The 24,741-nt window shown below is 39.9% G+C and overlaps 1 protein-coding gene across 26 annotated transcripts in view; it reads right to left on the minus strand.

The window, feature by feature from the left end:
• fubp3 (far upstream element (FUSE) binding protein 3) overlaps positions 1-24,741 on the minus strand; it is a 56,604-nt gene that overhangs the window by 9,651 nt on the left and 22,212 nt on the right. For 14 of the 26 annotated variants that reach the window (XR_013796766.1, XR_013796767.1, XR_013796769.1 and 11 more), the window contains exons 2-13: positions 22,123-22,231; positions 20,111-20,147; positions 19,975-20,024; positions 18,600-18,671; positions 17,301-17,358; positions 14,976-15,138; positions 14,685-14,783; positions 13,413-13,514; positions 12,974-13,076; positions 11,402-11,502; positions 9,452-9,593; positions 2,904-3,064 (exon numbers count right to left, since the gene is read on the minus strand). Coding sequence is in view for 17 of the 26 variants with exons in the window: in XM_079605950.1 (XP_079462076.1) it covers positions 2,904-3,064; positions 9,452-9,593; positions 11,402-11,502; positions 12,974-13,076; positions 13,413-13,514; positions 14,685-14,783; positions 14,976-15,138; positions 17,301-17,358; positions 18,600-18,671; positions 19,975-20,024; positions 20,111-20,147; positions 22,123-22,231 (1,197 nt within the window). In the remaining 9 variants the exon portion in view is untranslated. Of the gene's footprint in view, positions 1-2,903; positions 3,065-9,451; positions 9,594-11,401; positions 11,503-12,973; positions 13,092-13,412; positions 13,515-14,684; positions 14,784-14,975; positions 15,139-17,300; positions 17,359-18,599; positions 18,672-19,974; positions 20,025-20,110; positions 20,148-22,122; positions 22,232-24,741 lie in introns of all 26 variants that reach the window. The other 12 variants (XR_013796765.1, XR_013796768.1, XR_013796771.1 and 9 more) reach the window with 1 other exon arrangement.

A 24,741-nucleotide genomic window follows, 5' to 3' on the forward strand; every position in this document is an offset into this window, starting at 1 on the left:
GCACGCTCCCCATCAGACACACCGAACGCACGCGCTCACCATCAGACACACCGAACGCACGCGCTCACCATCAGACACACCGAACGCACGCGCTCACCATCAGACACACCGAACGCACGCGCTCACCATCAGACACACCGAACGCACGCGCTCACCATCAGACACACCGAACGCACGCGCTCACCATCAGACACACCGAACGCACGCGCTCACCATCAGACACACCGAACGCACGCTCCCCATCAGACACACCGAACGCACGCGCTCACCATCAGACACACCGAACGCACGCGCTCACCATCAGACACACCGAACGCACGCTCCCCATCAGACACACCGAACGCACGCGCTCACCATCAGACACACCGAACGCACGCGCTCACCATCAGACACACCGAACGCACGCGCTCACCATCAGACACACCGAACGCGCGCTCACCATCAGACACACCGAACGCAAGCTCCCCATCAGACACACCGAACGCACGCTCCCCATCAGACACACCGAACGCACGCGCTCACCATCAGACACACCGAACGCACGCGCTCACCATCAGACACACCGAACGCACGCGCTCACCATCAGACACACCGAACGCACGCGCTCACCATCAGACACACCGAACGCACGCGCTCACCATCAGACACACCGAACGCACGCGCTCACCATCAGACACACCGAACGCACGCTCCCCATCAGACACACCGAACGCACGCGCTCACCATCAGACACACCGAACGCACGCTCCCCATCAGACACACCGAACGCACGCGCTCACCATCAGACACACCGAACGCACGCTCACCATCAGACACACCGAACGCACGCTCACCATCAGACACACCGAACGCACGCGCTCACCATCAGACACACCGAACGCACGCGCTCACCATCAGACACACCGAACGCACGCTCCCCATCAGACACACCGAACGCACGCGCTCACCATCAGACACACCGAACGCACGCGCTCACCATCAGACACACCGAACGCACGCGCTCACCATCAGACACACCGAACGCACGCGCTCACCATCAGACACACCGAACGCACGCGCTCACCATCAGACACACCGAACGCACGCGCTCACCATCAGACACACCGAGCGCGCGCTCACCATCAGACACACCGAACGCACGCGCTCACCATCAGACACACCGAACGCACGCGCTCACCATCAGACACACCGAACGCACGCGCTCACCATCAGACACACCGAGCGCGCGCTCACCATCAGACACACCGAACGCACGCTCCCCATCAGACACACCGAACGCACGCTCCCCATCAGACACACCGAACGCACGCGCTCACCATCAGACACACCGAACGCGCGCACACCATCAGACACACCGAACGCACGCGCTCACCATCAGACACACCGAACGCACGCGCTCACCATCAGACACACCGAACGCACGCGCTCACCATCAGACACACCGAACGCACGCGCTCACCATCAGACACACCGAACGCACGCGCTCACCATCAGACACACCGAACGCACGCGCTCACCATCAGACACACCGAACGCACGCGCTCACCATCAGACACACCGAACGCACGCGCTCACCATCAGACACACCGAACGCACGCGTTCACCATCAGACACACCGAACGCACGCGCTCACCATCAGACACACCGAACGCACGCTCACCATCAGACACACCGAACACAAGCTCCCCATCAGACACACCGAACACAAGCTCCCCATCAGACACACCGAACGCGCGCTCACCATCAGACACACCGAACGCACGCGCTCACCATCAGACACACCGAACGCACGCGCTCCCCATCAGACACACCGAACGCACGCGCTCACCATCAGACACACCGAACGCACGCGCTCCCCATCAGACACACCGAACGCACGCTCTCACCGAACGCACGCGCTCACCATCAGACACACCGAACACGCGCTTCCCATCAGACACACCGAACGCACGCGCTCACCATCAGACACACCGAACGCACGCTCTCACCATCAGACACACCGAACGCACGCGCTCACCATCAGACACACCGAACGCGCGCTCACCATCAGACACACCGAACGCACGCGCTCACCATCAGACACACCGAACGCACGCGCTCCCCATCAGACACACCGAACGCACGCTCTCACCATCAGACACACCGAACGCACGCGCTCACCATCAGACACACCGAACACGCGCTTCCCATCAGACACACCGAACGCACGCGCTCACCATCAGACACACCGAACGCACGCTCTCACCATCAGACACACCGAACGCACGCGCTCACCATCAGACACACCGAACGCGCGCTCACCATCAGACACACCGAACGCACGCGCTCCCCATCAGACACACCGAACGCACGCGCTCACCATCAGACACACCGAACGCACGCGCTCACCATCAGACACACCGAACGCACGCTCACCATCAGACACACCGAACGCACGCGCTCACCATCAGACACACCGAACGCACGCGCTCACCATCAGACACACCGAACGCACGCGCTCCCCATCAGACACACCGAACGCACGCGCTCACCATCAGACACACCGAACGCGCCGGAGTCCGTCAATGAGAATAGCAAAAAAGTGTGCAAGTAAACGGGGCTAGTGAACACACACTCTGATCATCAGTGACTGAACACCGATAGTGTATAATAACACTATAACACTATTCTATAATAACACTAACACTATAGAGACGGCTGCAGGAATGTTAGGCTGCTGTCACTTTAAGAGTTGCACGGATCCAATACACTGATGTCGATGAGAGGAATATAAATTTTAATTTTTCAACAAGTCTCCGATTCCTGACCTCGATTATGGATTCCCAACCCTACAGAAAAGACCCTTTTAAAAACTCACCGACCCCAAACTTTTAAACGGTATTGTGAATTTTGCGCTCACTCACCCCGATCTTCTCGTCGATCAGCTGTCTGGCCATCTCCATCTGCTGAGGAGACCCGCGGATGGAGAAGATCCGCACGTTGGGGTCGGTGTTGGGAGGAGGGTTTCTCTGCAGCTCCACATGGGCACCGGACTGCTGGTTGATGTTCTTGATGGTCTCTCCACCTGAGCAGAACACAAACACGAGCTTCAGGACAAGACCAAAGTGTTTCTGACTCAATGATCCCATGTATCCAATGCATTACGTCCTGTTTAAAGCTTGAATAACCGGGAAATATCAGCTGATCATTATCCTTTTTTAATTATCAGTCAGTTTTCTGTGACTTATTTATTTATTTTAAAGTCCCCCTGTGGTGTAAATCCAGCTTTTAATGTAGTTTATGTGTGTATGTGGTGTTATTAATCTGCTTTAAGGCAAACCATGTGTAAATTCATAAGTGGACAGCATTGCTGAGTATTTTCTGCTTAAAACTGCAGTGAACCAAAGACAGTCTCAAAAACACGGTTTGAAATCGCTGGTGTTTCTGACGTCACACACTACCTTGACCAATCAGATCAACGTGATTAGTAATGGTCGATATAAACGATATGCGATATAAACGATACAAAATTGGCCTACGATAGAGATTTTAATTGTATTGCACTATCGCGATAATGCATGTTGATGACGCAATCTACCCGCGAAATTTAGAGCCACGAGCTGCAACCGGCTGAAACGCATCATACTCGTCGTCATCTTGAGTAAACATGGCCGACAGCGAAACGGAGGAGCTGGTGAAAAAGATCGGTGCAACATCCATTATATGGACTTGGTTCGGATTTAAGCCGTCCGACGAACAGCAGCAAACTATACAGAGTGCGCGGGGCAACAGTTCGGTAACACACACGACTAATCTGTTCTACCACCTCATCACGAAACATGTCACTGAATACCAGCGCGTATTAACAAAATAGTGTAAACACAACATCTCTGTGTGTGCCCGATTTTTAAGATTCGTTGTTGTGTTGCTTTTTAACCAAGACATCAGTTTTTCTGCTCTTTGCATCTTTTGTGTCCTATAAAAAAAATAGCCAAACTACCGGTACATTTGGAGTGCCTTCTGCATGGCACGGCACTACTGTAAATAAACTTTTATACTTGAAGCATTTTCTTTAGTTGACGTATAACAAGTGAAACGCGAAAAATTAGAATATCATGCAAAAGTAAAAGGTGAAACTAATATATTATATAGACTCATTACATGCAAAGTGAGATATTACAAGCCTTTACTTGTTATAATTTTGATGATTATGGCTTACAGCTTTATGAAAACCTTTTCACAATATTCTAATTTTGAATTTGGGGTTTTTATAAGCTGCTAGCCATAATATTTAAACATTATTTTCTTTAAACAAACATTAATATTTAAACAAAGTCTCTGCAGCTAGTGTACTTGAATTTTATTTATCTGCAACATTATGTTGTATAATTACAGTTTTGCACAATAAATGTTCTTAAAACTACATACACCGTTTCTTTCTTTCTTTAAAAAATTGTTTGGCTTTCCTTAGCCAACCTGTTCTGAAATGGTTTTATTATAATTTATATATCGTGATATATATCGTTATCGCAAGAGGCTGCAATGTATATCGCAATATGGATATTAGGCCATATCACCCATCCCTAGTGTGATCGTCAACCAGTGGATCTCTGAGTGAGTGAGTGAGTGGAGGCGGGGCTCATTTGCATAGTCATAGAACCGCGCATACTAAATGAGGCAAGGGTGTCGAGTTACATTCAAGATATTTTAAGGCAGGAAGAGATTTTTTTCAAGGAAAAAGAAACGTTTAAATATGTAATTTTAATGATCAAAGATTAGTTAAGGGATAAATAGGATTATTTAATTTTTTTAATTATCAGCATTGGTCAGTCATTTTTCTGAGACTTTTATTTTGACAGCATCTGTGACTTTTGGCAGCACTGAGAACAAACACACATTTAGATTATTTTAAGTCCCCCTGTGGTGAAAACCCTGCTTTTTAATATAGCAATATTTAAAAAAAGTAATAAAATGACAAAAGCACAAAACAAAATGACTAAATTAAACTAAAATAAAGATGAATACCAAAAAAAGAAAACATTAATAAAACTGAAATAGCACTGTGTGAATATGATGCGGATAGAATTAAAAAAAAAAATTCATGCAATTTATTAAGTTATTTATTACTAATTTAGTAAAAATTGTGAAATAAGTATAAAATTTAATTCAGCAGCATGTTTTTACTAAATCATACATGGACAATTTTCTTTTCGGGATTCAAATCCGGGTCTGGGGATTGTGTACGAACACAGAAAAGCCTGGTAAAGGGAAACCCAGTGATGTCTGAACATTTGTTCACTTGTGGGAGACACATCTATGCGGCGTGACCCCGGTTGACCCCGGCTGAAAACGCCCATCAAAAACACTCCTCCTCTCTTTGCCTCCGATTGACTGAGACGGGCCATTAAGCCATTGTCAAACTAATTTAACTTCTGCATTAATGAAGCCATTATGAGCTGCGCAGTGAGATAAAGAGCCGAGCGCCGAGTTCATGGACTGGTTAAAACTACTGGTGGTCTTCGACACACACTGAAAAGAGTCGAACAAAGCTTATCCACACCGAGGTCAGAGTTGAGTGGGAGAAACGCAGATCACCTAATTAATGCATTAACTGGCAGAAAATTATCCTTTTCTTTCATTTTCATAATTTTGCATTGAGGTTTGTTGACGCTCATGATAAAATGCATCGTCTGAAGGAGATTTGATGACAAATGTGGACAGATAAATTACATTTACACATTAAAATGACCTGCATTTATAACCAAACCCAAAGATATAATCCATTAGTGATTCTGACAATCTCTATAATGTCAATTAAAAGAACCGATTCATAACTGAAGTGCAATTTCAAGATAAGAAAGTTCATGATGAACCGTTTAAAAACCTGAAACATAGTCAAGAATTAAGCAATAAATATTACCCAGAATCCAGTGTAACAGTGTTATTTTAGTATCATTGCGATACTGTTACAGTTTGTTGATATTGTTGAATTAGACTTCGTTAAAGCTAGTTGTGTCATTTATTAATTTTGGAACATTTCAATTTCGTAATAGAACAAAAACTACCAATATTTAAATGTATTAATAGAACAAAACCGAACTATATTTAAACGTATTAATAGAACAAAATTGACCGATATTAAAATTCAATGGAACAAAATTGCCTGATATTAAAAGGAACAAAATTTACTGATATTAAAATGAAATGGAATTTTTTTTACTGATATTAAAATGAAATGGAGCAAAAATGACTGATATTTAAAATGAAATGGAACAAAATTGCCTGATATTTAAAATTAAATGGAACAAAATTGCCTGATATTAAAATGAAATGGAACAAAATTGCCTGGTATTAAAATGAAATGGAACAAAATTTACTGATATTAAAATTAAATGGAACAAAATTGCCTGATATTTAAAATTAAATGGAACAAGATTGCCTGATATTAAAATGAAATGGAACAAAATTGCCTGATATTAAAATTAAATGGAACAAAAATGACTGATATTCAAATTAAAGGGAGCAAAAATGACTGATATTAAAATTAAATGGAACAAAACTGTTTTTAAATTAAGTTTTATTAGTTATTTTAGTACTTAAAACAGAAATTATCATTTTCTTTAGTTGGTCAAATAGCTGAAATAAAACATATTTTTTATATTTTATTTCAGTTAACGAAAATGTTTAGTTAGTCAACGACAGTTGTTAGTTCAAGAGAAAAAGTGTGAATGTCTAAACGGTAACCATTTCATTCTCCAGTGAACAGAACGTCACTCATCGGGTCAATGGCAGTTTTAAGACCACCCAGTAGATGCTTTACACCATTGTGGGCTAATAAAGAGCTTAAAGGGTCCCTACAGAGTGAGCACTTATAAGGGTCATTGTATACAAAGTGATGTTTCTGACAGGACGAGTTTAGTTTGAGGCAAGTAAACTAATTTACACCAAAAATGTATTCCACTTTGTTTTCCAAATGATGCGTGTTAATTATTCAGTACTTTCATTTAGAGCTTAGATTCTCCGCCCGAGCCCGAACTTGTTATTACAGAACTTTACGAGCAATGCTTCTTAGTTTTGTTGTCTGTCGCTTTAAATGCTAGAGAGCTTTAGAGCGGAGTGGGTTCTGATTGGCTGTCAATGTTTTTATTGTTCATCAGCTGAAAACGATCGCAACGATATCGTTCCTCGTTATCATTATAGTTCGGACTTCTCTATTATAATAGATGTAGTTATAGTTATTGTCCTTGAAGTGAACAGGCCTTTTTACTCTTGAAGCTTGGCACTGTGGTACCCGAACATTGCTGCGCTTGATACGATCAATTGTTTGTGACATTTAAAGTTATTAATAGAACAAAACCGACCAATATTTAAATCTCTTAATAAAACAAAACCGACCGATATTTAAATCTATTAATAAAACAAAACCGACCGATATTTAAATCTATTAATAGAACAAAACCGACCGATATTTAAATCTATTAATAGAACAAAACCGACCGATATTTAAATATCTTTATAAAACAAAACCGACCAATATTTTAATCTCGTAATAAAACAAAACCGACCGATATTTTAATCTCGCAATAAAACAAAACCGACCGATATTGAAATCTCTTCATAAAACAAAACCGACCGATATTGAAATCTCTTCATAAAACAAAACCGACCAATATTTTAATCTCTTCATAAAACAAAACCGACCGATATTTAAATCTATTAATAAAACAAAACCGACCGATATTTAAATCTATTAATAGAACAAAACCGACCGATTTTTAAATCTATTAATAGAACAAAACCGACCGATATTGAAATCTCTTCATAAAACAAAACCGACCGTTATTTTAATCTCGTAATAAAACAAAACCGACCGATATTTTAATCTCGCAATAAAACAAAACCGACCGATATTGAAATCTCTTCATAAAACAAAAACGACCGATATTGAAATCTCTTCATAAAACAAAACCGACCGATATTGAAATCTCTTCATAAAACAAAACCGACCGATATTGAAATCTCTTCATAAAACAAAACCGACCGATATTTTAATCTCGCAATAAAACAAAACCGACCGATATTTTAGTCTCGCAATAAAACAAAACCGACCGATATTGAAATCTCTTCATAAAACAAAACCGACCGATATTGAAATCTCTTCATAAAACAAAACCGACCGATATTGAAATCTCTTCATAAAACAAAACCGACCGATATTTAAATCTCTTCATAAAACAAAACCGACCGATATTGAAATCTCGTAATAAAACAAAACCGGCCGATATTGAAATCTCTTAAAACAAAACCGACCGATATTGAAATCTCTTCATAAAACAAAACCGACCGATATTGAAATCTCTTCATAAAACAAAACCGACCGATATTAAAATCTCGTAATAAAACAAAACCGACCGATATTAAAATCTCTTAAAACAAAACCGACCGATATTAAAATCTCGTAATAAAACAAAACCGACATTTTAATCTCGTAATAAAACAAAACCGACCGATATTTTAATCTCGCAATAAAACAAAACCGACCGATATTTAAATCTCTTAAAACAAAACCGACCGATATTAAAATCTCTTAATAAAACAAAACCGACCGATATTAAAATCTCTTAATAAAACAAAACCGACCGATATTTTAATCTCGTAATAAAACAAAACCGACCGATATTTTAATCTCGCAATAAAACAACCGACCGATATTTAAATCTCAAAACAAAACCGACCGATATTTAAATCTATTAATAAGGAAGGAAGTATGAGTGAAAAATGTACAATAATCGAGAGAATTTCAAAAACGAAAATTAGATTGTCATTTATTACTGAAAATCACACCTTACACAACAATAGCGAACAGTTTTTGAACCAAAAAAAGACCGCACCTCTCTATCATTAATAGTTTTGAAGATAATTGCACATTTGTAAAAGTATGCCATTTTGGGCGGTACCGCCCAATTCGTCCCCAGAGGGTTAATAAAACAAAACCAACCGATATTAAAATCTAGTAATAAACAAAACCGACCGATATTAAAATCTCTCAATAAAACAGACCGATATTTTAATTAAAACAAAATTGACCGATATTTAAATTAATTGGAACAAAACGGACCGATATTTAAATGAATAGAACAAAACCGAACAATATTTCAATTTATTAATATAAGAAAACCGAACAATATTTAAATGAATAGAACAAAACCGACCGATATTTAAATCAATAGAACAAAATGGACCGATATTTAGCACAAACGCAGGTAACACGCATCTCTCATCTCCCACTTCAAACATCAATAACAGCTTCAACTTTGCAATGCTGGCAACTGACCATGGTATAACCGGGATAACCCATGGCTAGCTGTGCATTAAACTATTTAAACTGGTTCTTTGCCTCCACTTTGTGCACAGCTAGCCATGGATTATCCCTTACATATTATAATACATCAGCACATAGTCTAGTTCTTACCTTTCCCGATCACAAGTCCGCACTTATCCGCCGGTATTGTGTAGGTGACCTCCTGCAGTCCTCCAGGAGTCCCCATGTTCCAATCACCACGACCTCTGCCGCGACCTCTGGGTCCAACCGGACCTCCGAAACCATCACGCTCCTGAACGACAAACACAGGAGAAACTCAATAAAACACGAGCCACACAAAACATCCAGAATTGCCTAATAATAGCGCAAATTTATCAAGGTTATTAGCATTAGAGCGAGCGTACTTGTAAAGCTGCTACTACTTGCATGTTTAAAGTGATAAGACATATTTGAGGTCGATGAACAATTGGATTTCATGCCATTAACGATCTGTTCGTCACAGCATGCGTGTTTTTTTTTTTGACAACTAACCGACAAATAAAGTTTGTCAACCAAACCTCTTCTAGTCGACTATCATAGATATATGATATGATTCAACGTAGGCAAAGGTATAAAGGAAATAAAATCACCATAAATCGTCATGAATGCGATTTTCTAGTTTTTTTGGTTCGTTCCAACGGTCAGACGTGTATTTATTATTAGTCCAGAGAAAATTAAAAAACATTTTATTCAAAAAACATTCTTCCTAGTTCAGATTTCGTTCATGTGAACATCCATACGCAGCACAAAAGTCCGGCATCATCCATGAATTCGAAGTGCAGTGTTAGCCAGCTACTTCCTATGACAAGACGACTGTTCCAAGATGGCGGCGGTTTTGACGCATGCTTAGAACCCCAAGGCGACATCTACTGTATATATCTATGGTCGACTATTAGGGGGCAGCGCTAACTAGAAGCTAAAAATAACCCTATACAGACTAACTTAACCAGAGTCTAAAGCGTATTTAAAAACACGTAATACTTGCACTTGAATCTTGAACTGAATAATGAGCTCATATTTGATGATGAAAGGATTAGTTCACTTTTAAAAAAACTTTTGCTGATAATTTCCACACCCCGATGTCATCAAGATGTCCATGTCTTTCTTTCTTCAGTGGAAAAGAAGTGAAGGTTTTTGATGAACACATTTCTCCATATAATGGACGTCAATGGGCCCCAAACGGGTCAAGGTCCAGATGACAGTGTCAGCGCCGCTTCAACGGGCTTTAAACGACACCAGACGATGAATACGGGTCTTATCTAGCGAAACCATCGTCATTTCAAACATAAATAAAAAAGTTTAAGTTTTATAAGCACAAGCGCTCGCCTTGCTCTGTTCTGTGATGCGCGTTCGTGACGTCACGTAATACGCAGTTACGCTGTAAAGGTCACGCTTGACGAGTCAGTGTTTACAGATGTGCAGAAGGAGGACCATACACACATATTCAAATGTCTTTGTGTCAGTTTATCGGTTAAATGCCCATCTCGTGTGTGTATCCTGCTGTTGGAATATTAAAAAGCCTAAAAGAACATTTTCGTCAGGACAGAAATGTTTTACTTTTCACAGAAGCGTGACCTTTACAGCGTAACTGCGTATCACGTGACGTCACGAACGCGCATCACAGAACAGAGCAAGGCGAGCGCTTGTGCTTATAAAACTTAAACTTGTTTATTTATGTGTGAAATGACGATGGTTTTGCTAGATAAGACCCGTATTCATCGTCTGGTGTCGTTTAAAGCCCGTTGAAGCGGCGCTGACACTGTCATCTGGACCTTGACCCGTTTGGGGCCCATTGACGTCCATTATATGGAGAAATGTGTTCATCAAAAACCTTCATTTCTTTTCCACTGAAGAAAGAAAGACATGGACATCTTGGAGGACATCGGGGTGAGTAAACTATCAGCAAAAGTTTTTTTAAAAGTGAACTAATCCTATAATCCTGTCATTTTCCTGTGTATTACGGTCTAGGTTGTATAACGCACTATAGAAGTCAAGCCGACTTGACTAGAATCGTGATGAAGTGCAACAAGCGGGCGATAGTTCCTGAAGACCCAGATGTACCTGTGCTGTCTGGACCAGTTCATTGATGAGGTGAACGGCGTGTTGACATCGGTCGGGCTGACCCATGACCTGAGCGATCCGGTCGGGACTGATCCCATCATCTGAAACACATTTAAATAATTCAACATGAATGAATTCAACAGGCATTCTCAGATGAATTGCTCAGCTGCATGTGAATATTCAGTGGATTGTAAACGGGCAGTGTAAACACATGTGAGAGAACGGTACATTAATCCCTGTAAACTTCTTAACGCTTCAATGATCCCTGCTGGGCCTCCACGGGTCTTAAGAGATTTGTGTGATCAAGTGTGTCCCAACATGCCCTAGCCGGAGTTCACCAACATCCACAAACAGACACAGGTAAACCACACAGCCACTAAAACTGAAGCCGTTACAACATTTCTGTTCACTGGAATACATTTAAAACAAATATTAGTTGAAAATCCTAAACTAAACAAATTATTCAAAACATTAATAACACTATAATAACACTGCTATTCATGATATAGTGTGAAAATAATGGTAAAACTGCATATTGATCCACAAACTTGCATTAGCTTATTCCCTTTAAAATTATCTTACAGATTTCAGTTTCACTGCATTGTTCTATTCTTTTTTAAATCTGCTTTGGATCTTTGGACTTCTCTATTATAATACATTTAAGCCGCGTTTCCACCGCGGGAACTTTCCCCAGGAACTGGGAACTGTGGGCTGGTGCTCGGTGTGTTTACACCGCAGGCTCTAAATGAAGTTCCGGGTAAATATTTCCCCCTCAGAAAGTCCCTGCTGGCGAGGTAGTACTTTTTTAAAGTTCAGGAACTTTCGGGGGCGGGACTTGTGCGCTGAACATGCTGATTGGTTGTGTTCACGCCGCATTTTGATTGGATGACTCCACGCAGCATTCTAATTTAACCGTGTTTATACGGTCTATGATTTTAACCGGCATTTTTAAATATCTATTGTGGTTCGTGGCGTCATGCAGTAAGAGTTGTCTGTCTGCAAATATGGAATTTAATAAATAAAAACACACAGCTGGACCGACGACGAGGTCAATTGTTTGTCAAAAGCGTATGATCAATTGTTTGCTAAAAATTGTTTGATTTAAATCTCTTAATAGAACCAAACAGATTGATAAATAAATATATTAATAGAAGGTTTACTTCCTGTCCCTATGAAGCCCCGCCTTCTGAAAAGCACACTGTGCTCTGATTGGTCGGCTGGAGCGGTGTGTTATGATTGGTCGAGTGCTTCGAGCACGTTTGGGGAAATGTCCCGCCCCTTACCATAACCGCCAGTTTAACACTACTAACCAACTCAACCAGGCCCCGCCCCTTTATTCTCCGCATTAATTATTATAATGAGGAATATTGTGACATGTTCGTTCCCGGAAGAAACTCGAGACTACAATGGAGGCGTTTCAGGAGTTCAGAAACACTGACACTGATATAGAGAAGAACTAAGAGCTTTTTTTTAATGCTCAAACAGGAACATTAAAATCACACTAAAGAAAGATGAACATTAAAAAAAAAACATAGTGGGTCCTCTTTAAATAAGATGTGTGTGAACACTGACCTGGCTTGAACTGGATCCTGACCCCCGCATCGTTCTGAATCTTCTTGATCATCTCCCCGTTTCTGCCAATCACGATTCCAACGGCAAACCTGGGCACTGCAACCTGTGTTTGCAAAACCTAATAATGAATTATTTCTGGCTATCCTCAAGCTTAAAATGTCTGAACTGCAAAAAATGATTTTCTTGCTTAATATTTTTGTCTTTTTTCCAGTCCAAATATCAAAAATTATTTAAAATCAAGAAGCATTTACTAGATAAGTAAAATTACATCTTGAAAAATTCTCTCTTGTTTTGTGATTAAAAAGAAATAAAATTGAGTCTAGTAAAATGCTTCTTGTTTTAAGAATTTTTAGATATATGGACTGGAAACGAGACAAAAATATTAAGTAAGAAAGGCATTTTTTGCAGAGTTGGAGCTCAGGATTTGAACACATCTTACATCGATGCTGCTTCCCAGCCTGGATCCGAAGTCACTGCGGCCGCTCCGGAAATCTCCCTGATCCTTTTCCCTGATGATCTCAACGACCAGCTCTCGCGCTTGCTGTATAAAGCACAAGCAGAGTCAGACGTCATTCAACATGACCGAATCTGTGACTGTAAAGGCCCCGAAATACTCTTTTTCATTCTTCGTTTAGGGGTTAAAATAAGTTCGAAATGCCTTTGCAACGAACATCAAGATGATACAGGATGCACTGATGTCAACATTTTGGCCGATACCGATAACTATTGGAAACCGATAACTGATATTTTGGCCAATTTTGATAATTCTATTTGAAACCGATAACTGATATTTTGGCCAATATCGATAATTCTATTAGAAACCGATAACTGATATTTTGGCCAATTTTGATAATTCTATTTGAAACCGATAACTGATATTTTGGCCAATTTTGATAATTCTATTGGAAACCGATAACTGATATTTTGGCCAATATTGATAATTCTATTAGAAACCGATAACTGATATTTTAGCCAATATCGATAATTCTATTAGAAACCGATATTTTGGTCGATATCGATAATTCTATTTAAAACCGATAACCGATATTTTGGCCGATATCTATAATTCTATTTGAAACCGATAACTGATTTTTTGGCCAATTTTGATAATTCTATTAGAAACCGATATTTTGGCCGATATCGATAATCCAATTTGAAACCGATAACTGATATTTTGGCCAATATCGATAATTCTATTTAAAACCGATAACTGATATTTTGGCCGATATCTATAATTCTATTTGAAACCGATAACTGATTTTTTGGCCAATTTTGATAATTCTATTTGAAAACGATAACTGATATTTTGGCCAATATCGATAATTCTATTAGAAACCGATAACCGATATTTTGGCTGATATCAATACCATCAATAATGAACCCATTTGAAACCCATTTGAAAATGTCAGAGCACAAAACGAATATAGTAACAGCAATACTTTTGGCCGGACAAATGAATCCCATACGTCTGACTTCGACGGATTGAAAAGAAAGGAGATTTCCTAATCAAAGAAGGCGGAGCCTCATAGCCACACCCAGCTATTACATCATCACCACCACCGACCATTGGCAGTTGAAGGTTTTAGAACATTTTCAAGAACTTCGAACGCACTTCGTTTTGGGCTGATTTAGTTTGAAATGACGCCACATCAGCTCATTCTTCGATTACGCAGCAATATATCGTGGCCTTGATGCTATTAAAGAGACGAACCTGAACTTTATAAGGGTCTCCAGTGATTCTCAAGGGTTTGTCCGATCCAGTGGGCATCGGGTCGTCCTGAATCATGATCATCTTCACTCCTGTCCTCTCCTGTGGGCACACAACATACATTTATTGAATTTAATTGCTTAACTATAACTTAACTATTAAATGTTCCTGTACATGTTGAACTTCAGGAGCATAAACCATTAAAATGGAATTAAAGTAAAGTTTATGAATCCCCACGACACACATTGTGCCAAAAATGGTGTAATCTGAAGCATGGCATGATCTCCACCCAACCTGAAGTTGTTTGATGGTGTCGCCTCCCTTCCCGATGACCAGGCCAACTTTACTGGCGGGGATGAGGATCTCCTGGACGGCGCTGTTCCCGTCCATCTGACTGTGGAAGCCCGGCCCGTTCCGACACCGGTCCACGATCTGACCCAGCAACCTCTTCGCTTGCCTGGCGAACGACAGACGGATTCATTGCTCAACCACACAATTACAATGATGTTTATGCAGCCGATATTACAGACTTGTAAAACTGTATTCTCTTTTTTTGAAGTGATTTCAATCATATTTCAAGCAATTCATAACCAACATGTTGAACAGTGCGCATCTGAAGGAAATAATACATTATCGGATTTAATATATCAGACAAATTTTCTTATTAGACGATAATATTAAAATTTAACATATCGGCCGATACCGATATGGTGGCCGATATATCATGCATCCCTAATTTATTTAATATTCGAGAACAAGTTATGACGAATATGAGTAGAAACATAATTGTCATTAAATATTTATTATAAAAACTGCCTTATGTGCAATTAAAGTGTTTGTATACAAATTTTGGAACTTTTGGAAGGGGCGGGGTTAGGCGTAGGCCATCGTATGATTGGTCTTAACCCCAGTGACGGGTAGGTTTAGGGGCGGGGTTAGGGGTAGGCCATCGTATGATTGGTCTTAACCCCAGTGACGGGTAGGTTTAGGGGCGGGGTTAGGGGTAGGCCATCGTATGATTGGTCTTAACCCCAGTGATGGGTAGGTTTAGAGGTGGGGTTAGGGCATCGTATGATTGGTCTTAACCCCAGTGACGGGTAGGTTTAGGGGCGGGGTTAGGGGTAGGCCATCGTATGATTGGTCTTAACCCCAGTGATGGGTAGGTTTAGAGGTGGGGTTAGGGCATCGTATGATTGGTCTTAACCCCAGTGACGGGTAGGTTTAGGGGCGGGGTTAGGGCATCGTATGATTGGTCTTAACCCCAGTGACGGGTAGGTTTAGGGGCGGGGTTAGGCGTAGGCCATCGTATGATTGGTCTCAACCCCAGTGACGGGTAGGTTTAGGGGTAGGCCATCGTATGATTGGTCTTAATCCCAGTGACGGGTAGGTTTAGAGGTGGGGTTAGGGCATCGTATGATTGGTCTTAACCCCAGTGACGGGTAGGTTTAGGGGCGGGGTTAGGCGTAGGCCATCGTATGATTGGTCTCAACCCCAGTGACGGGTAGGTTTAGGGGCGGGGTTAGGCGTAGGCCATCGTATGATTGGTCTTAACCCCAGTGACGGGTAGGGTTAGCGGTAGGCCATCATATGATTGGTCTTAACCCCAGTGACGGGTAGGTTTAGGGGCGGGGTTAGGGGTAGGCCATTGTATGATTGGTCTTAACCCCAGTGACGGGTCGGTTTAGGGGCGGGGTTAGGGGTAGGCCATCGTATGATTGGTCTTAACCCCAGTGACGGGTAGGGTTAGAGGTAGGCCATCATATGATTGGTCTTAACCCCAGTGACGGGTCGGTTTAGGGGCGGGGTTAGGGGTAGGCCATCGTATGATTGGTCTTAACCCCAGTGACGGGTCGGTTTAGGGGCGGGGTTAGGGGTAGGCCATCGTATGATTGGTCTTAACCCCAGTGATGGGTAGGTTTAGGGGCGGGGTTAGGGGTAGGCCATCGTATGATTGGTCTTAACCACAGTGACGGGTAGGTTTAGGGGCGGGGTTAGGCGTAGGCCATCGTATGATTGGTCTTAACCCCAGTGACGGGTAGGTTTAGAGGTGGGGTTAGGGGTAGGCCATCGTATGATTGGTCTTAACCACAGTGACGGGTAGGTTTAGGGGCGGGGTTAGGGGTAGGCCATCATATGATTGGTCTTAACCCAAGTGACGGGTAGGGTTAGCGGTAGGCCATCGTATGATTGGTCTTAACCCCAGTGACGGGTAAGTTTAGGGGCGGGGTTAGGGGTAGGCCATCGTATGATTGGTCTTAACCCCAGTGACGGGTAGGTTTAGGGGCGGGGTTAGGGGTAGGCCATCAAAATTTGGGTCAACAAACACAATTTTTCGTGTTACTTGGAATAATCAATATATATTATTCAAAAACAAGACTTTTTGGAGTGAGTGGTTTGACAAAGGTTTAATTTTTATTTTATTTACTTGTGAATGGAAATCAAATGGTGTTTGAGGCCTAGTTAAAGTGTGTGTAAGCCGATTCAGTTTATCTGTATGGTTTCATTGTCTACTGTCATGTTTATTTGTATAATATTGTAAAGTGACCTTGAGTTTGTAGAAAGGCGCTATATAAAATAAACATATTATTATAATTATTATTAAGGGCAGTGAACTCTTACTCGATACTCTCTGGGGTCCCAGTCAGGGTGCAAGGCCTGTCCATCATCCCTCCACTGTCTGTGGGAGAGAACACACACACACACAATCATAAACAAAAACTGAAATCCCAGCACACACACTGGCCAGCGCTTTGGCACCAGGGTCACACACTGTCTCGTGGCCATCAAATGTTTATTTTACATAATTTCTGCTCTACATGACTAAAGTAGCAAATTCAGAGATTGTTTTGTCTTTGGATCGTGGTTATCATCGTCAACTAGCTATTCAAATATTTGTTAATTGTAATAAAGCTGAATAGTTGAAAAACTTTACATTTTTAATGTTTCCTTGGCAATAAACTGAAATACGTTTGAAATAAGCTGAAGGACTAAAATAATAAACTGGAAATTAAAAATCTAAAACTGAAATCAAATTAATTAAACCTAAATAGCAATATTTAGGTTTAAAAAAACTAATGAAATGACAAAAGCACAACCAAAAAAAAAAATCATGAGAACCAAAAATCTAAATGTATAATAAAATCTAAATATTAGTTGAAAAACAAAGCAAGTTAAAATTTGAATTCTTTCATTGGCAATAAATAATCAAATGTTTATTTTACATTACAATTTCTGCTCTACACGACTAAAGTTGAACTAACACTGATCGCGGTTATTAGCGTCAACTATAACTTAAACTTAAGTATATACATTAAGTATAAACTATGGCAATAAACTGAAATAAGTTTAAGTTGAAGCACTGGAATAATTAACTAGAAAATAAACAAGCAATCTAAAACTGAAATAAATAAAAATTAAACCTAAATAGCATAACTAATAAAATGACAAAAGCACATAACACTAAAAAAAGTAACTAAAATTAACATGAAAAACAAAAATATCACTAAAATACAACTAAAACTGAAATAAATAAAGATTAAATAATTACAATAATAATAAAAATGAAAGAAGCACAATAAAAAAAGGGTATATATTTTATATATATAATGTGCATATGAACTTATTCTTTCCATTATTCGAGGTCTGACAACACTGCATATTTTTGTTATTTTGACCACTTGTCGTTTTCTGCAAATAAATGCTCTAAATGACAATATTTCTATTTGGGAGAAATGTTGTCAGTTGTTTATAGAATAAAACAAAAATGTTAATTTTACCCAAACACATACCTATAAACACTAAAACCAGAGAAACTTTTGCAGTGGTCTCTTAGTTTTTTCAAGAGCTGTAATTTATATATAAATATAAAAAAGACACAAAAAACTGAATATGAAGAAGCGTAATCAGATTAACACCTACCAGCAGCGATCTGGATCTTGCAGTTCGACTCCAGCTGAATTCTCGTGATCTGTTCGCCACCCCGTCCGATTACTGACACACAATAAAGACAAAGAGCTCAACTTCTGTAACTAATAAACAGTGTTGGGTATAGTTACTTTGGAAAGTAGTTAATTAGGTTACAACGTTACCATCAATTAAAAGTAATCAGTTACGTTACTGCGTTATCTATTCATAAAAGTAACGCGTTAGAGTACTCATGCGTTACCAAAATTTAAAAGCCGTTTGCAGCGCCTCACACATGCTGCAGCTTGATTTACAGACACGGCCCCCTTTAAAAGCACCTAAGTCGTGACTCCTGGCAATGAATAACGTCAGTCATCCGACTAAATTAACACTGCAGGATAACAATAACAGGAAAGACAGTCATCAATAGGCTATTCCACATAGCGTTTTATTTATTTATTATCACAGAACATATTAATCAAAATTCACACCTTCCCAGCCCGGGTAGTAGGCTAGAGATGCGCGGATGGGCTATTTCAATAAAAAAATCAATAATTATAATGGCGATATTATTTCAGTATAGAAATGCAGACATCCCAAGTCTATCGGAAGTTCCGGGAGTCTCCCGCATATTGATAGCGGCTCACTGATGCCCGCGAATTAGTTAAAGTCTCCCGGAATCTAGAGCGAGCGCGCCCGCGAGACAGAGACTGTGCTCCAAACCGCGCAGCGCGTGCATGGCAGAGCGGGAGAGAGAGCAAGAGACCGCGCGCGTGCCTCGTGAAGCGCATGTAAACGAGACTCCCGAGGCTGAAAAGCCTCTCCACGGGTTCGCTGGAGGGTGGTGGGGTATTGAAGCGCAGAAACACTGTCTTGATCCTGGGGAATTTTTTTTATTCGGGATTTTCCTTTCCTTAAAATAACGGATTACTTTTTTTAAAAAATAACGAAGTTACTGATTACTTAACGCACAAAACTAACGCGTTAAGTTACACATTTCACGAAAAAGGTAATTGGAGTACTCTAACGCGTTACTTTATAACGCGTTACCCACAACACTGCTAATAAAACTGTATACATGCATATCAATGGTCATAGATAAATAGATAGAGAGAGAGAGCACATCTACAGAAGCAAATGACAAGCAGAACAGCTGAAAATTATTATTATTATTTTTTTTTTATGTGCGTAGAACTTGTTCAATACAAAAATCTGTGACATGTTTTAGTTTTTTTGATGATTCATCCACAAACAATTAAACAAAAGGGCAAAATTTCATCACAGAGAAGCTGCATTCGATTTTTGCAAACCCGTTTGATTATAAAGCCCAAAATATGAACATTATCCATCGGAAAAACATTTGAGTTGCACTCGGATCTTCAGTACTTACTGAATCCAACCATCTTATCAGGCACTTTGTAGTCTTCTGTTATTATAGCCCTGAACACACAACAAACACACATTGTAAACATCCACCTAAGATTATTGTAGAAGAGAATAATAGTTTAATAAATAAGAGCGCTCACCTTGTACCATGTACCATTGCACCGAGCTGGTTCGCCACTTAGAGGAAGAGAGGAGAACGTTAGTATTAATTACTGATAAATACACAGAATATAGTCTCGGAGCCAAAAGTGACTGTAAACCCAAGGATATTTTTATCAAGTAATGCATCAACAACATACATTTATTAACTACACTAGCATAACTGCTTCCATTAGCTCCGGTTACATCCATATCGCATTAAACATTAGCATTTCCATCCCATGTGATCAAGAAAACACGAGTTGCGTCTCAGAGCGTCAGACGAAACACAATAAACACCGTCACGATCTCTTGCGTTCGGATGCTGGTGTTTGGGAACGCTATCGTGTGAGACGCTTTTGAAAAAACGTATCAAATGTTTTTGTTAAAAAAAATATTAAAAAATGCGCAAAAAATAAATTTTTATATGAAATATATATTCTCCAAAATACATTTTACTCTAAAAAGGGTCCTATAATGCCCTTTTCACAAGATGTAAAATAAGTGTGTGTGAAGTTTTAGCTCAAAATACCTCACAGATATTTATATATATCATGTTAAAGTCGTCACTTTTTGAGGTTGAGCAAAATCACACCGTTTTGTGTCTGTCCCTAAATGCAAATTCAAAAACTTTTAACCTTTTATGTTCTAACCAGAGTCAGAAAGATGGAGAGACTCAAGAAGTGACAACATTTCTGAATGGTTAGTTGATGAATTTATGTTGCTGATGTGTAGTTATCTTCTAGTCATTGATTAGCATATTGTGTCTTGATAATCTATAAATCGTGTTCAGGGGGCGGGGTTCATGTAAATTCTAGGGTTGGTGATGTCACTAACCCGGGAGGAATGTCGTGAGTTGCGTCTCACGAAAACAAACTCATGTTCTCTTGCGTTCGGAAGCTGGTGTTTGGGAACGCTATCGTGATAGACGCATCTATAAAAAACTTGAAAAATAAATCATAAAAAAGGCGCAAAAACACTTTATTTTTATATGAAATACATATTCGCCAAAACACGTTTTACTCTTACAAGGGGGGGTATAATGACCTTTTCAGAAGATGTAAAATAAGTCTCTGATGTCCCCAGAGTGTGTGTGAAGTTTTAGCTCAAAATACCACACAGATATTTTTATATATCATGTTAAAATCACTTTTTGAGGTTGAGCAAAAACGCACCGCTTTGTGTCTGTCCCTTTAAATGCAAATGAGCTGCTGCTCCCGGCACAGGGGGCGGGGCTTCAACAGCTTGCACACACACACACACACACACTGACTGAACATTTCTAAAACTTTTAGCCTTTTATGTTCTAACAAAGATGGAGAGACTCAAGAAATGACAACATTTCTGAATGGTTAGTTGATGAATTTATGTAGATTATGTGTAGTTATCTTCTAGTCATTGATTAGCATATTCTGTCTTGATAATCTATAAATCGTGTTCAGGGGGCGGGGTTCATGTAAATTCTAGGGTTGATGATGTCACTAAGCCGGGAGGAGTGTCGTGTAGTTCCTACCAGCCGTTTGTTGTAGTTCTTAAACTGCGATTTCTTTAAAAGCAAATATCTCCCTTTGCTCTGAACTTTGAGCGTTGTAACTTTGCAGATGTTGTTTATGACTTTACGTACCGGGCTTTAAGTAAAGTGTTAACCGAGTAAAAGTTGAGTAACAACCAAGAGTAATTAAATAATGAAAAAAAAACACTTAGTCTAGTTTTTAACCATCATGCATTCACTCGGTCGACTCGTTGTTGTTCATGTTTGTTGTGTTTCTAAAGCCTCACGACCTCCAGCGCTCTCGACACAAATCTGCAACCCACAGACACAGGTTTCACTTCCTGAAAGCCCTCACTCGCCGCCTGAGCCTCTTTCGCAAGCGGTTCGAGAGCAGAAGAACCGATCAATGCCTCGTGCGGAAAAACACTGTCAAAGGGCAAAGCTTCATAAAGTCCTGCATTGATTCCACAGTTATTGTACAGTGTGCTGATCAACACCCTCAGACATGGCCAGGCTCATTACCTCCCTCGTCCAGAGAGCGCTTCTGCCCGCCGTAGCCGTAGAGCGAGGCGTCCACGACCGGGGACGAGTTGTTGAGATGAGGAATCTGCTCTGCACTCATCTTAGCCATCTACAAGACATCAGACAAAACACACTTATTTTAGTCACTGTAACAACAACAGGAGTTAAGCTATGAAATATGTGCGCCATTCAAAATTAAATGCTAACAGTTTTTTTGCATTGGATTACAATTTTTGTTAAAATAAATATGATTGATAAATGCAAACATGATGATTTAAACAAAATCATGAGTTCTTCAATATTTTACAGTCACTGTATAACCAACAGGAGTAAAGCAATTAAATATATAGCTTTTTTTTGCATTAATTTATTTTTAAATACCATTTACATTATATATTAATAATTATTTTTTGCATTGGATTACAATTTTTATTAAAATGTATATGATTGATTAATGAAACATTGTCGTTTTATCATTCTTGCTTCAAAACAAACATTATTTTACATTATTAATTTAAAGTCACTGCGTTACCAACAGCAGTTTAGCAATGAAATATAAATTCATAAAAGTTAAATATAAAATATATTTTGCATTGATTTATTTTTGAATTGCATTTATACGTTATCCTTAAGTTTGTTTGCATATTGCATCACAATTTTTGTTTAAAATATATATGATTGATGTAAACAAACATGACGATTTAAACAAAAATAAGTAATTTGATAATTCTTGCTTCATAACAAATATTATTTTAAAGTATTAATTTAAAAATCACTGCAATATAGCACTGAAATATTAATGCATTTCAAAAATAAATAATTCAAACGCAAAAAGCTATATATTCAATAATCAAATAAATTTTTTTATTTATACAAACATTTAAAAGCATGCAATTTTATAATTATTTCTTTAGCATAAATATTATTGTACAGTATTTATTTAAAACCACTGCATTACCAACAGGAATATAGCACTGAAATATCAATGCAATGCATTTTTTTTTGCATGTGGTTGTCAGTAACGCTTCATATTAATGTTATGAATCAATTTACAGAGATGTTTGTGTGCCGCTTACATAAACACACACACTGCTTGTGCTAGACGTCACACACATTCATTCAACTAATCACATTGCATGTACTTGAAACACTTTATGAATGAATTTGTTTGGTCTTCCAACTAGATGCGTTCAGACATAAATGGCTAAAAATTAGATAAATTGAAAATTTACAGAAAACAAAAAACAATTTGGGAGTTAATACTCATTGCATTTGAACGGTGCGCGCAAGAAAAGCACTGTTAAACTCAAAGCAAGAGGCCATTTTGAGGAGAAAGACTTGAGTGGGGTAGAAAGAGAGAGAGAGAGACAGTCTCCACCTCTTCCCTCCAGCTAAACCCTCTTTCTGGGGAATGCTGGGAAGGAATGCCAGCTATGCGAGTGGCTGGATAAATGAGCGACCCGAGGGAAAGTCTCCGTGAAGCGCAGGAGTCGGTAAACAGCAGCCGAGAGGAACACTGGCCACTTGTTGCCCACTCGACGCGTCCCTCCCGCTCACAGGGACAACCGTTTACGCACAAGGAGTGAACTCAATGTAGGTCATCAATAATTACCCATGATGCAACATGCCCAACACCTAACAACAGGGCAGACACGTCCATGTCAAAGTCAGCGCAACAATGCATGCGATGCTACTTTCCTTCTGGATTACGGATCATCAACACGACCTGGTTTGATTGCTTTAATTAAACGTGACACGGGCTTTTAAAACACGACAGCGGTCATTGCATTGCATGGGTGGACCTGATTATGCAACATGTGCACATGCACGTCATCACAAATCAAACACACACACACACACACACACAGGTTTCTAGCGCAGGATCATAGGAGGGCAAACTACAGATAAAGTGCGTTGTGACACGCTGATAAATCAGGCCGTAAAAAGAGGATAACGATCAAATATAAATGCAATGCACAATAAAAAGCTGAAAAATATATATATTTGCATTGCACTTTTTATTTTTGGAAACACGTTTTTTTAAGGTAAATTAAAGACCCTTTTAAGAAAATGAAGGAATGCATTGATACATGCTCTCTAAATGTAAATGTCTCCAGAGAAACACACCGAGTTGTATTAGAAACACTTCAGAGTTTGAAAAATTGGCATTCTTCCTCAATATTTGAGTCTTTTTTGCATTGCAAATTAAAGCAAAGATGCAAAAAGTCTAATTTTCTGTGAAACTGATATAAAAAAAAAAAAAAAAAAAGGGAGTTTATGATTAAAACAAGCAAATATCGGCCAGGGGAATTATAAGCTCACTTAGTTTTGTTCAAGTCTTGCATCTCAAGTAAATGTAAGGGCAAATTTAGACTTTAAGACCCTGTGTGTGTGTGTGTGTGTGTGTGTGTGTGTGTGTGTGTGTGTGTGTGTGTGTGTGTGTGTGTGTGTGTGTGTGTGTGTGTGTGTGTGTGTGTGTGTGTGTGTGTGTGTGTGTGTGTAAAAAATACATATGTTATTTACCTTTACATGATTCAGAATTATTCATACCGTACAGGTGAAACTGGAAAAACTAGAATATGCTGCAAAAGTTCATTTATTTCAGTAATTCAACTTATA

Source organism: Phoxinus phoxinus (genome assembly GCF_949152265.1).
Source record: "Phoxinus phoxinus genome assembly, chromosome: 3".
NCBI classification, from domain to species: Eukaryota; Metazoa; Chordata; class Actinopteri; order Cypriniformes; family Leuciscidae; genus Phoxinus; species Phoxinus phoxinus.